The sequence below is a fragment of the Salmo salar genome, chromosome 21 (genome assembly GCF_965601325.2).
Source record: "Salmo salar chromosome 21, fSalSal1, whole genome shotgun sequence".
In the NCBI taxonomy this organism is placed as follows: domain Eukaryota; kingdom Metazoa; phylum Chordata; class Actinopteri; order Salmoniformes; family Salmonidae; genus Salmo; species Salmo salar.
In genome coordinates, this window is record NC_138311.1 from 42275924 (window position 1) to 42291547 (window position 15624).

The following is a 15624-nucleotide window of genomic DNA, read 5'->3' on the forward strand; positions in this document are numbered from 1 at the left end:
ATTCACTCTCCTGACTAACAACAGAGCAACCGAGAGGTTGATGAGGAGGAGGTTTGTGTGGGAGACGAGAGAGAGACACGAAGTGACTTGGGTGAGAAAGGAAAGCAGTGAGGTGGATGCAATAAGAAGGGACTGGTGGGGGAGGGATAAAGGGAGGGAGGGAGGGATGAAGGGAGGGAGGGAGGATAGTGCTGAGCGATTAACCGAAATGTCGGTTATTTCTCATTTTTTAAACAACTAACTGACCAATGTGGATCAAATATTTTGATTCCATTTCTTTCTTTCTTTTTGTGAGCTCAATGGCCACATTGTGCATTTCTCCAGAGATAAATTAGATCAAGCCCATTAATAGTTATTTTAACTTGTTTTCTACAGTAGAGGGCACAATATGCTGGGGTCATGGGTCACTGGTCACATGTGTATAGGTAGCACAGGTGACCAGGAAGGGTTAGCACAGATGACCCGGAATGGTTAGCACAGATGACCAGGAATGATTAGCACAGATGACCAGGAATGGTTAGCACAGATGACCAGGAAGGGTTAGCACAGATGACCAGGAATGGTTAGCACAGATGACCAGGAAGGGTTAGCACAGATGACCAGGAAGGGTTAGCACAGATGACCAGGAAGGGTTAGCACAGATGACCAGGAATGATTAGCACAGATGACCAGGAATGGTTAGCACAGATGACCAGGAAGGGTTAGCACAGATGACCAGGAAGGGGCCGTGCCGGGGTTAGCACAGATGACCAGGAAGGGTTAGCACAGATGACCAGGAAGGGTTAGCACAGATGACCAGGAAGGGTTAGCACAGATGAGAGGAGAGGGCATACAGTTCTTACCTTATCACAGCTTATAGAATCCATCTCCCTTCACCTTTTCTATAGGAATATGTGCATTGGAGCTATTTATATTATATATGCGCAATAACTGGGAACTTCACCCGAAAAGAGTAACGTTTGGAAAGCTGATTCTTGTTAACGTGTTATGGACGGCTCTCCTGTGCCAGTGGCTTTTCATAGGCAATCACCACTACACGTGGTAATTAACAACAATGACCATAATCCATTGCGCGATCGAGAGGGATCGAGAGCATTTGCTTTGTGAGGTATCTCTACCTGAAAATACATGATCTAAGTGATTGATAGTTGGTATTCAGCAGTCATAAAAGTATTCCTTATTTACTTTAAAGAACTAAAATTGTGATTTTGTCAGACAGAATAGCCAGCAGCTCTATAGAGATGAGATGATGACTTGGAATGAAATAATAAAGTAATCAAATAAAACAAATGTAATACACACAACAACTGAAATATTTTATTAAAGTAAATGATGGTTAATACTGTAAGTAATACGCAGTAATGGGCAGTCACCACCATCATGGGACTTGTATTAATTGTTTTATTCTGTGTTGTTACAGCGTTCAACCCACATAATGCATAGTGCATTTAATGTTTAAAAAAATAATCGAAACCGAAATAGAAAACGGTGATTATTTTTTAATGATCGAACCGAAACCGAACCGACCTCAAAAAGCACTATTCACTCAGCACTAGGAGGGCGAGATGGGATGGGATGGAGGGAGGGATGGAGGAGAGGAGGAAGGGACTGGCGGGGTAGGGTAGGAGGGAGGGAGGGAGGGATGGGATGGAGGGAGGGAGGGAGGGAGGAGAGGCGGGAGGGACTGGCGGGGTAGGGTAGGGTATGGAAGGAGGGAGGGATGGGTGAGAGGGAGGAGAGGTGCTGCTCAGCTGCTGTGATTATCAAAAAAAGGTCTCCCTGTCCAACAGTTTCTCAAAGCAGTATACATGGGTCTCTTTCTGTTGTTATTATCCTCTCTTTCTGGTATTTATGAATTGTTTTTATCTAGCAGGTGTGGACTGGGCCATGGTGCCTCCTCTGTAATGATTAGGCTTAATCACGTCCATGTTGTTCACAGTGGAACGTTAATAAAGGGGGTAAATAAAGTCATCAATAACGTGTAAACCTGAGGACAACATTTGGACAGAGCTAAAGGCTTTGCTTTGTGTCTTTGGCCAGTGAGAATTCTGAAGAGTAGAGGAATAGAAATGCAACGGCAAAGGGGTAGCTAAGAGATCATAAGAGATCCTGTTGCATGTGATATTGACTGGATCAACGTTCTACACCTAAAACCTCCGTAATAAAAACTAACATGATACTAGAAGATAAAAGGAGGTAGGAGGGGAGGTTAGGTAAGGGTAAAGTAAATCAAATAACACTGGAGGCCATCTGTTTCCCAATTATCTCCAATTTGAGCCTCCATCTGTAGGCTTTGTCCCAAATGGCACCCTATTACCTATGAAGTTCACAAAAGTGCACTAAATAAGGAATAGGGTTCAATTTGGGATGCCAGTGTACACTCAGCGGCAGGATGAAGGGTGAAGAGATGAAAAGACAGAGGTCTTCTTGCAGGGAAGATCTCTCTAAGAGGTTCTGGATGGTGTTGTGTTGTGATAAAGTGCTTCTGTTGCTAAGATACTGGAAGCAGTGTGCATGCAGGATCTACGGTGGGGGGTGGGGGGGGGGGGGGGGGGGTCACAGCCAAAGTGGTTTCTGAGAGGTGATGGGGATGATGACGTTTGGTCCTCAAGATCAACTCGAAACGCATGTGAAATACACCTATCTACTGGGCTAACTTTTGACCCTAACCATTTTTAACCCAAACACTTTTTGACCCTAACCTTTTTTGACCCAAACCCTTTTTGACCCTAACCCCTTTTGACCCTAACCCTTTTTGACCCAAACCCCTTTTGACCCTAACCCCTTTTGACCCTAACCCCTTTTGACCCTAACCCCTTTTGACCCTACCCATTTTGACTCTAACCCTTTTTGACCCTAACCCTTTTTGACCCTAACCCTTTATGACCCTAACCCCTTTTGACCCTAACCCCTTTTGACCCTAACCCTTTTTGACCCTAACCCCTTTTGACCCTAACCCTTTTTGACCCTAACCCTTTTTGACCCTAACCCCTTTTGACCCTAACCCTTTATGACCCTAACCCCTTTTGACCCTAACCCCTTTTTGACCCTAACCCCTTTTGACCCTAACCCCTTTTGACCCTAACCCTTTTTGACCATAACCACTTTTCCACAAAATGTGACTTCCCTTTTTACTTGTACACACCTCATTGTACATGTGGTCACGGGAATCAACCAAAAACCAAACTGTTCTGATAGAATACACCTGGACATGGACAAACACAATAGGGAGATTGGGGCTGCCAGATTGCTTAAACATACTGTATAGTATACACTGAGAGTACAAAACATTAAGAACACCTGATCTTTCCATGACATAGACTGACCATGTGAATCCAGCTGAAAGCTATGATTCCTGATTGATGTCACTTGTTAAATCCACTTCAGTTAGTGTAGATGAGGGGGAGGAGACAGGTAAAAAAAAAATGTAAGCCTTGAGGAACTTGAGACATGGATTGTGTACAGTATGTGTGCCAAAATATTTAAGTGCCTTGAACAGTCTATGGTAGTAGCTGCCAGGTGATTCAGAGTCTCAGTCCCCGGACCACTTTCAGCGAGGGCTCGTTCTAGAGTGCACATACTCCAGTACTCAGGAGGTGGTTAAATGCTTCCATGGGGGTTGAATCTCAGAGGCAAATTAATAGCAGATCTGTCGGGGGAGATTCACGTTACGGCGCAGGGGAATTCAATTACAGTGGCCGCAAACCTGGTTACAGCTGGAGGGGAGCCAGGAGAGACTTGAGCCCGCTCACCTACACAGTCAAATTGGAAGAATTTACTACCATGGAGTCAAATGCAACACTATTTGACCCCCATTTTGTGTTAAAACAACTCTGGTCATGGTGTTGATATTTTGGAGTTAATTAAAATGATATATTTGTTGTTTTTAATTAACTACCTTACCATTTTACACTTTTCTGTGTTGTTTTGAATTAACAATCAACTACAGCAGAGTACACTTACCTTTCAATTTACTTCCTTTGAGTTATAAAGGTGTAAAGTTTTATTTGAATATTTATTAATGTGTCACATTATGGTGGTTTGCAATGTGATATTCAATCTCTGTTGGAAGCCAACGTATGTCACGTCCTGACCCTTGTAAGAGGTCATTTTCCATAGTAGAGTGGTCAGGGCGTGACAGGGGGGTGTTTTGGGTGTGTTTTGGGGTTTCTGTTTCATTGTGGGGTTTCTAGATTTCTATTTCTATGTTTTCCTTTTCTATGCGTTGGCCAGGTATGGTTTCCAATCAGAGGCAGCTGTCTATCGTTGTCTCTGATTGGAAGCCATACTTAGGTAGCCTGTTTTCCATGTGTGGGTTGTTAATTTGTGAGTAGTGTTTGCCTGCTCTGCGTTACGGCTTTGTTGTTTTTGTTATTTAAAGTGGTTGGTGTATTGGATTTAGTTTCACGATTAATAAAAAGATGTGGAACTACGAACACGCTGCGTGTTGGTCCGATCCTTTAGAAAGCCGTGACAACGTAATGGAAGATGACCAGAACTTTTACATCTCTCAAAACTTGCATTTAGAATGCCTGACAGAGTAGGGAAGGAAATACAGCACATGAAGACTACCAACACCATGTTAACTGGAACAACTACCTGACTAACGGTTGCTATAAATCCAACCACGTACAGATTGGATTAGTATAAAAAAAGTATATATTATATTTGTGTATATTATATTATATTTGTGTAACATAAGATCCCTTTCCGAATACACATACTAGTGTACTAAATAGAATGTGAAAAATGAACGTTTTATAGTACCGTAATTTCCGGACTACTGAGCGCACCTGAATATAAGCCGCACCCACTGAATTTGAAAAGAAATATTATTTTGAACATAAATAAGCCGCACATGTCTATAAGCCGCAGGTGCCTACCGCTACATTGAAACAAATGAACTTTACACAGGCTTTAACCTGTTATGGATAGGGGGCAGTATTTTCACGGCCGGATAAAAAACGTACCCAATTTAATCTGTTTATTACTCCTGCCCAGAAACTAGAATATGCATATAATTTTTTGATTTGGATAGAAAACACCCTAAAGTTTCTAAAACTGTTTGAATGGTGTCTGTGAGTATAACAGAACTCATATGGCAGGCCAAAACCTGAGAAGATTCCAAACAGGAAGTGCCCTCTCTGACCATTTCTTGGCCTTCTTTAGCCTCTTTATTGAAAACAGAGGATCTCTGCTGTAATGTGACACTTTCTAAGGCTCCCATAGGCTCTCAGAAGGCGCCAAAATGTTGAATGATGACTCTGCAGTCCCTGGCTGAAAAACAGTAGCACATTTGGATAGTGGTCAATCTGAGAACAATGAGACGGGTGCGCGTGTGCACGTGAAGAGTCCATTTTACATTTTCAGTCTTTGAACAAAAACAACGACTCCCGGTTGGAATATTATCGCTATTTTACGAGAAAAATCGCAAAAAATTGATTTTAAACAGCGTTTGACATGCTTCGAAGTACGGTAATCGAATATTTTGAATTTTTTTGTCACGATACGCGCAGGCGCGTCACCCTTCGTTACCCTTCGGATAGTGTCTTGAACGCATGAACAAAACGCCGCTATTTGGATATAACTATGGATTATTTGGAACCAAACCAACATTTGTTGTTGAAGTAGAAGTCCTGGGAGTGCATTCTGACGAAGAACAGCAAAGGTAATCCAATTTTTCTTATAGTAAATCTGAGTTTGGTGAGTACCAAACTTGGTGGGTGTCAAAATAGCTAGCCTGTGATGGCCGGGCTATCTACTCAGAATATTGCAAAATGTGCTTTCACCGAAAAGCTATTTTAAAATCGGACACCGCGATTGCATAAAGGAGTTCTGTATCTATAATTCTTAAAATAATTGTTATGTTTTTTGTGAACGTTTATCGTGAGTAATTTGGTAAATTCACCGGAAGTGTTCGGTGGGAATGCTAGTTCTGAACGTCACATGCTAATGTAAAAAGCTGGTTTTTGATATAAATATGAACTTGATTGAACAAAACATGCATGTATTGTATAACATAATGTCCTAGGAGTGTCATCTGATGAAGATCATCAAAGGTTAGTGCTGCATTTAGCTGTGGTTTTGGTTTTTGTGACATTATATGCTAGCTTGAAAAATGGGTGTCTGATTATTTCTGGCTGGGTACTCTCCTGACATAATCTAATGTTTTGCTTTCATTGTAAAGCCTTTTTGAAATCGGACAGTGTGGTTAGATAAAGGAGAGTCTTGTCTTTAAAATGGTGTAAAATAGTCATATGTTTGAAAAATTGAAGTTTTCAGATTTTCGAGGAGTTTGTATTTCGCGCCACGCCCTATCATTGGATATTAGAGCGGTGTTCCGCTAGCGGAACGTCTAGATGTAAGAAGTTTAACGAAACACGGCTTGTAACAAAAATAAATAGGCTTTAACGAAACGCGGCTTGTAACAAAAAATACAAAATTTGCAGTAAGCTTTAGTTGTCTTTTTGCACTGAGTCAATTCCTCACGCTGCTGTTTCCAACGTCTTATCATCGACTCATTAACCCGTTCGGCAATTTCATTGGTCTAATGAAAGCTTCATGCCGCCAAAAAACTGAGCACGTCACAGAATGTGTTTTTTGGAGATAAAAAAATTTGAAAGCGGGAAAAATCCATATATTAGCCGCGTCATTGTTTAAGCCGCGAGGTTAAAAGCGTGGGAAAAATGTTGCAGCTTATAGTCCGGAAATTACGGTACTTGACATTTTGAAAATAGTTCTAAAAATGTGTCATCTAATGCACGATTGCGTTGACTCTAGCCATTCGTTCATTTTGGTACAGCACGTCAATTTATCTGATTAGCACTAGAACCACGTTTTTCTCCATCCACATTGACTTAAAGCAAAGGGAGCAGAGGAGAAGAGGAGTGAGCTGGCTAACTGCCACACAGCCCTGGCTGGTTCATTCTGTGCTGTGTGTCACCTGACGGGACGTCCCCCCTCTGAAGGCCCCTCTCCAGCCAGGCGAGGCAGGGCCAGGGACAGTGGCACTGTCTGCCAGAGACAAGCCAGGTGATATGGAAGGTACTGCAGGTGTAAACTCCCTAGGGCTTGGGAGGAGCAGGGCAGTCTCCTCCTTCCTTAAAAGATAGAAACTCCTGTCAAACCAGGAATTAACCCTTCATAGATGGATAGAAGAGATAGTCAACACTATATTGAAGCATGTCAAACTATTGTCGATGTAGCCATTTTATCAAGGTGAAAAGGCTAAAAGTCATATTCATGGTGATTTTAGCCAATAAGCATCCAGTAGCCTTTCTAGGGAGTTTTTCCTAGCCACCGTGCTTCTCCACCTGTATTACTTTCTGTTTGGGGTTTTAGGCTGGGTTTCTGTACAGCACTTTGAGATATCAGCTGATGTAAGAAGGGCTACATAAATACATTTGATTTGATTTGATATCCAAACTACCAGGTTTATAAATGTTTTTCTTGTATTGTCAACTTTTAGACAGTTCAAGTTTCCTCACTGTGGTTTAAGGAAGGAGCGGGTCATCCCTGCAGGCATCTGGAGTACAGTGCACATACACAAAATACAAAGCCACCATCTCAAGCCAAGACTCAGTCAGCATGGTTATTTTGTGCCTTGGGCTAATTCATGTGACCACTCCTGATAGAAGCATCATCTGGGGAGCTTACATAAACATACAGCTCAACAGTGGAGAGCTGCTGGGACCTATTTAAACAGGGGGAGATCTGATATAGTAAAAACAACAGGATCGTGAGGAAAGAGAAACAAATACAGCACTCTGTTCCCACACTTAGATATAGGGGTCACATGTCTGTATCACAAACTCTCTGACTGATATAATCAAAAGACAAAGAAAGGGGATTAGACTGATCTAGAATGCTGTGTTGGAGCACAACACACAACTGATCCATTGTAGCCTATGGGAAAGAGGTGGTATTGTGTGGAGTCTTGCTTTTAAGTTTGAGTTCTTTTTTCACTTGCTCAATAATTCATTTACAAGCCCTTAAATTTCAATAGGGGACTGATGAAATCTTTCCATTCCACAGGTTTGTAAAACAGCAGTTCTTTGGAAGAGCTCATCTTTATATGTAGTAGAGAGAGAGAGAGAGAGAGAGAGAGAGACCCCCAAAGACCCAAAAAGCATCCTATTCCCTAGTGCACTACTTTTAACCAGAGTCCTATATGTCCAGGTTAAATGTGGTGCACTATATAGGGGATACTGCCATTTGGGATGCACCCTTAGTCTCCTGAATTGTTTTGGGGATATTATACAGAGCACATATACATGATCTGGGGGGGCTCTCAAACACAAGTTCCTTCTGACATAGTTATGGACATTCTGAACTTGATACTAAAAATGTCTTATCGCTTACAAACATCCTAAGTAATTTAAGTAGCCGAGCCAAACATTATGTTGAGTATTTCAACATTTCCCCTCCCTCAGACACAATCTATATAGGCCTAGTTTATTGTAAAGCAATTCACATTTCAATAGGACAGACGCAATGATACAAAGGGCCCCCAAGTGGCACAGCGGTCTAAGGCACTGCATTTCAGTGCCAAAGGCGTCACTACAGACCCTGGTTTGATTGCAGGCTGTATCACAATCGGCCGTGATTGGGAGTCCAATAGGGCGGCGCACAATTGGCCCAGTGTCATCCGGGTTAGGGTTTGGCCATCATTGTAAATAACAATTTGTTCTTAACTGACTTGCCTAGTTAAATAAGGTTAAATAAACAAATAAAAATGATTAAGTATATCATCAAAACGCCAAATGATCAATAGGAAGCCGAATAATAAGAGGGGAATGAGAGATGACACGCATGGAGTTTTACAAATCAAGAGCTCTGAGCTCCGATGGTCAAAGTTTTTAAAATGAATAAAATAGAGCCATGGGCCTCAACATTTTATTAGGAACATAATACAACACAATGAAACCAAAACAGCATATAACTGTTATTTCTCTATAGACCATTCCTTTGCAAAATCTCAATAACAAAATAACCCCATGTTTCCATCCCAATTCTTCTGAAGTATACAAACCCTAAACAGTAAACACTGTGACTTCAGGAGGATGCTCATCTGTGGCAGCACTATCATCTCCATTCTGCCTCATAATTCTAGAACTTCTTCTAGAACTGTTATTTTACCTAAATTCTTAAAACTTCCGTTTTACCCAGTGCGCTCTGATTGGCTTCTTATACGTGTTTTTTTCACAATCTAATATTAAATGGATGCTTTTGCTAATGGTCTTCTCCATGATAACAACTAGGGAACTGAGCAATGGTCAATCGAGACCGTTTCCGTAGCAACAAGCATCAGCAGCACCTCAAGACAAACTCAGCACCTTTATAAGTCACTGTCTATTAACCAGTGAAAAGCATTGAATGTGGGAAACAATAGTACTAGCAATAAAAAGAGACATTGCATTCCTGTATTTCCTAATGAGTATTTGGTCAATTATGAGAAATTGAATTATTTGCAATAAAATAGGCCTTTGACTCAGCAATTATGCTCCAACCTGGCGTAATAACATTGCCACTTGATGGAAGGCACCTCCCAAAATCCATCTTGAAACTAAAAATATTTGGTAGACTAATCCATGCGTAAAGTTACTTTCACATGTATCAATTTATTCATGAGTAATAAGAACTTTATAAAACAGGACTTACCTGCTTCCATACAAAGGCATCCTTTTCGTTTAACTTCCAAGACCCGACCACATGGATGGCAGACAGTATAACTCCAGTGATAACGGCAGCCCGCATCCGAACCGGGAGCAGCGTGTAAATGACATGGATAAAAAACACTGTCCACCAAATTCCCTCAGAGGCACTTTGCGGATGTACGAGGAGGACCCCGATCACTTGTAATACCAGCACGACTAGAATGACCAGATAGCAGACTATCCACATGTGATCCTGATGAAACCCGTTCCGATTGCACACCACTATCAAGATGAGGATAAGTAAGATGGCCAAGGAAAAGACCACAACGTAAGCTATCCGGCATCCTCCCCCTGCGCAATGGAATGTCAGCATGACCGCGCACAGGAGCACCAAAACGGCCATGAGCATAGTCAAACTGCTCTGGTTGAGCCGGAAAAAGTAACGCTGGTACAGCCTCTCCAACTTCTCCGATTGGAATTTCTTGGATCTGAAAATCTGCATCATGCTGCTGCAGCACGCGACCATGGAAAAGTGAACTTCGGGCATGAGTTCCTCCTCCTCGGGTTTGGTGCCTTTCACTCTACGGTCCTCCAAGCCCAACTCCACCGACTTGGGTCTCACTTCCCCGGCTCCATCTGCGTGTTTAGGGGACGATCGGTTGTTGTTTCGGCTCTCCTCTCCAGTGCCATGCTCTTGCCACGCAGATCTAGACCTAAAACTGACCCTGCTAACCATTGTCGTGGCTCGTCCTGGTCTGGGCTGTCGGTCGGGATCATCATCTCCTTCAGTCCATCTGCTGTTCGAACGGGCGAGATTTTTGCTCGGAGATCCAGCCGAGTATGGGCATCCGTTGGCAATAGACTCAGACTCGCCCCAAGCTGATCTCAGTTCAGTCCCTCCCCTCAGCCCAGGCGCACCGACACCGGGCGGGCTAACACTGTTAGATCGGGACATGATATTTCTCAGATAAAAAATAATAGAAAAAGCAACGCACAGGACCACACACGTGCCTGCTTAAAGTTTCTTATGAAAGCCAACTCGACCCTAACCTTTTTAAGAATTAGGCTATTGTTCTTGTTACAATTTTGTTACATTTGTTACATTGTTACAATGTTTTTTTCAGCGGCAGGTCTCCTATGAAACGCCTGGAAAATCAGTGACGAGTTAATTCTAGAGGTAAGGTAACAATCAGAGGACGTTAAAGTCAATTAAATGTGTCCAGTTAAAAGTCCACTATGGTAGAACAAATGTGTGTCTAGGACACTTTTGAAAATGTGATGCATAGGCCTATTCATGACTTGGGATAAATTTGGCAGCAGATGGTAAAATGCTCTGAAAATCACTTAGAATCAATGAAATAGGAAGAAAGGTCACCTGGGAGATATACGGTAACAACAAACGCAACTCTGGTGGATAATATATTTCCAGGAGAAGTTCGTTTTAATTAATTATAATCCAAACATGAAGCTCTGTATGCAGAAATGTTGCCGAATGTTGTTATATAGGCCATGGCATTAAAACGTTACACAACTCCAATAGTTGGTCATACAAACATCTATTACGTTGCGAATATGTTGCTCAAACACTTTATTTTTTTTAAATAATGAAAATAAAAAATGTGATGTTGTGGGGGACCATCCCATATTGACGTCTAGGCTACATTAGTTGAGCGTCTCATCCAGTGCTAGAAGTCGTACACCTGTACATCTCATTGCAGCCTTGTCGATGCTTGGATGGTTACATCCTTACAATTAATATGAAAATGTATCCACTCACTACTGTACATCGCTCTGGATAAGAGCATCTGCTAAATTACTAAAATGCAAATTAAATGTAAATTACGAAACCGTCACAGCACGACCCTCGCGCGCTTTCTTTGCCGAGCGGAGGAGAGGAAGACTCCACACACCCACGTCCAAAAAACGGTTCTCATCGGTATTAGCCTATGACTGCATAGTATGACAAACTGCTAAATCCCTGAAGACTCAATCCAGTTTTGATCCATACGATTCATGCAGAACACATCACCCAACGAAACCGCAGCATTTGGTCCTAGTTCCGTCCCCTATTTGGATTCCTGCAACGTCGAACGTAAAGTATTCAGACCGATTGACCGGAATTATTGTTTTTTCTGCGCGCAATCCCTGCAGGGTATGATATGGAGTCATGCATTGTGGTTGTAGGCGATCAATCAGGCAGGCATCATCGGTTTACTGCTCGTTGTTGTTGGGTTGCCATTCTACCAAATCGGATTCCGAAAGTCGGCCTTTTGCTCATTCCCATTGGATATGCAAGAGTATGACTTTCACTTTGAAGCTTTTCATTGGCTTTCGACCGTGTCAGTTGGAGACGCGACTCCTACGCGGTCTCCCGCGTTTCGATAAATCGGCGGGTCTGTGACCACAGCTGGACCTCGAGCGAAAGCAAATTAAACCCCCAAAGTTCTGCTGGACCCCTATGTAGCTTATTTGGTGGGGTATATTGATAAGAAAATAGAAGACAATTGTGTCTTTTGCTGTGACCTGTGCAGCAGACCTAATTGATTTTGGGTGTTACTTCTGCCACCCTGGCAACCAAGGGACATTTTCCTTTTATGGTCTCTAGACCAAAGCCTGGAGGAGACTGCTATAAATTTCAGTTGACAGCCCAGTACCTTGCAAGTCAATGCCATTCTTGAGTCAAATGGCCAAGGTATTTGTTGAGTTAGTGAGATATAGACAAGTTGAGCAGTATGGTGGGGCGAAATCTTTATTCTAATAACTTTCCAGACTTGTTCTCTCTCAGTTATCATTTCAACTCATAATATAGTCCATGATAGTAATGATATGAACATAGGGTTACATAGGTTTAACGTCTTGAAACCACATCTCGATCTAAATTCCGCAATTCTAACGGCATGCTTGTCAGTGACCGCTTGGTGATGAGTTTTTTTATGCTGAGAGGTCTGTGACTCTGTCACATGTATAACTCCTTATATGGCCATAACAAAAACAGGAACCTAAAATCCCAACCACACCAAGTCACCATTTTATATATCCCGTGTTTTTTTCTTTGGTCACCTGATAAACCGATTGCATGAATTACAACCAGGAGAGACAATATACTACTGTGTCTACTATCTATATCGTGTTGCAGGCAGCACGTCCTAAGAACATGCTCGTTTTATATGTGGCATAAATCGCAATGACACTGGCTGTGTGTCCAATGACTTCTTACTAATTCTTAACCTAACCTCTTGAAATGCGGATAGTGTATATGTTTCACTTTCCAGGGACAGGACATTCTGGAAACAAGCATAATAGCATCACTGAAACAACACAATGGTAAGGAACTTGATCGCATGTTTCAACATCAGAGGCCGTCATTATGGCATACAGTATCATTGCCTTTGTCGGCGAGTGAAACAAATGGCTCTGAACAAAACGAACACAAAACACAGAGAGTAGGGAAGTGACCCGTGTCTTTCCGACAGCCCTACTATCTGTCTTTTTTTTGTTGTTGAATTTAACCTTTATTTAACTAGGAAAGTCAGTTAAGAACAAATTCTTATTTACAATGAAGGCCTACCCTGGCCAAACCCTTCCCTAACCCAGATGACGCTGGGCCAATTGTGCATCACCCTATGGCACTCCCGATCACGGCCGATTGTGATACAGCCCGGGATCGAACCAGGGTCTGTAGCGCTGCCTCTAGCACTGAGATGCATTGCCTTAGACCGCTGTGCCACTCGGGAGCCCCAAGCATTAAAAAAAACGACCAACATCTTGGTAATTAATTCTGCTGCTTCCTGATGAACAGTTATATCACTGTGGGAATCACAGTGAGGATTAAACCTGTATTCAATAGGCGTTCGTGGAAACGTCAGACTCACTCCATTTCTTCCATTGGAAACTGATGTCTTTGCATGTACCTGGACATACTGGAAATGCAGTGACCCTGGCCTGTGTGCAGCATCGGCATGCATTTCGGTCCTCAGTTTTGATATACATAAGGGGTGTGGTGGTCAATATAGAACAACAGGAATCTGATTTATGGGATAAAGTTACCCTGCTAAAGCAGTCATCCACACATGCACTGGCAAAACATGTCTGAATATAGTTATTTATCTAGGGGGAAAGGGTACAACTAACATCCTACATAGCTTTGGCATAGAACACTACTGCCATCATGTGAGTGGTAAATGCATTTGTTCCACATCAGTACTGCTTCATCACTCTCTCACATACACACACACACACAGACAGACACACACAGACAGACAGACACACAAGTACAGTAATCAGATCACAGATGTGGATCATCAAAACAATCCTCAAAATAGAGGAAAAAAAACATGAAATCTGTTTTACTTCCCATGTTAAGAGTTTATTGTAAATATATAGTTATATAACTAATCATACTTATACAAAGTCTGCTGGTCCCCATGCAAAGCATTTGTATCAAAAAGCTCAGTAGAACCAGTGGATGGAATAGCATTGTGCCATGCTTTTTCCATACTGTAAATTGTACCAAAGTCACTTTGGTACATGCAAATTTACACAAAAAAAAAAAATGCTGGATTAAAAACAACTCAATTTGGGTTATTTGGTTACCCAGCACCAGGTAAATATTGGACAGAACACGTGCTGGGTTATTTTGACCCAGCCAGTTGAGTTGCGTGAATAACCCAAAATGTTTGGTTGTCTGGATTACCCAAACATGGGTTGATTTTACCATCAGTTTTTTGTAACCATCAATTGGGTTGACCCAGCAGCATACTTATAAATGTAATCCATAGGTTATTTTCAGGAGGTGTGGCCTACAAGTGGCGTGGTTTTCAGAAAATGTTTAGTCACCTGTAAGAGTAAATGTAATTCCTGTTCATCATGTTAGGTTTGTACACTGCAAATTCAAATTTTCCTTCAATATTTTTTGCACATTACATATTCTAATATAATATTCATAACATTATTTACCTATCCCAAAATAGGGATATGCAGAGGCACTCATTCCTCTCACAAGCATTTCCACCAGTTCTGGCCACGCTTAATAAATGTCCTCCTCTACCCCAGGGGCATGTTAAATCAAGTTAGTTGGAATGTTGGGTGGTTCTTGATTTACTAAAGGCACCTTCAGTTCACATTGCTAGCTCAACTCTTTCATAGGGGTGTAGACTACATGAGGTCAACAAAGAACAGAAGAACTCAACAACTACCAGGACAATGGGACATTTGGAGAAAAGGAGGGAAACAGACATTATTTATGAGAACAATGCCTTGCAAAGAGTAGGCCTTTCACAGCATCATTCAGGGTATCATAAATATACACATCTCAAAGAACATCAGGCCAATACCAGTGTGAGGTAACTCCTGATCAATGTCTGCAACTGCATGCAGAGATGTAGTCCCACAGACAGGGATCACTACTCAAACACTTTTTTGTAGGCTAACAGGTATTCATTTGGATGTGAACAGTAACTGCACTGCATGAGCATTGACTGCTCAAAGAACCAGATTTTCATTTCAGCTACTAAATTGTTGTAGAACAATTGTGAAAGACAAACTACATTTTGTCGACTTAAAAATGGTTCTGCAACAATTTTGTAGCTGAAACGAAAATCTGGTTCTTTGAGCAGTCAATGCTCATGCAGTGCAGTTACTGTTCACATCCAAATTAAAACCTTTCAGGTTTTTACAATGTACTCATATACAAAATAATTTATTGGTTAACTTCTAAGCCAGGGAGATGGAAAGAAACTGAGCCACACACAGAAACTCCTGACTGACTATCAGCTCTCTCTGTTTGTTGTTAGATTTAACTCATTGGAAATGCATGACTAAAAGCTCTGTAATTCAATTGGCTCCCGTGTCTACGCAAGCTTCCTGTCGATCAGTGCATGTCCTGGCACCCTACCATAGTTCAACACAAACCTTTAATTAATAAAAAATGAATAAATAGTCCAAAATGGCTCGTGGGTGGTTAGCTCTT

The 15624-nt window shown here is 41.8% G+C and overlaps 1 protein-coding gene across 1 annotated transcript in view; it reads right to left on the reverse strand.

Annotated features, from left to right (window-relative positions):
• Positions 1 to 11904, reverse strand: part of LOC106582348 (adenylate cyclase type 5) — a 128117-nt gene extending 116213 nt beyond the window's left edge. Inside the window, exon 1 of the mRNA XM_014165372.3 lies at positions 9661 to 11904. Coding sequence (XP_014020847.1) covers positions 9661 to 10611 — 951 coding nt within the window. The 5' untranslated portion in view covers positions 10612 to 11904. The remainder of the gene's footprint in view (positions 1 to 9660) is intronic.
• Positions 11905 to 15624: the final 3720 nt, after the last annotated feature.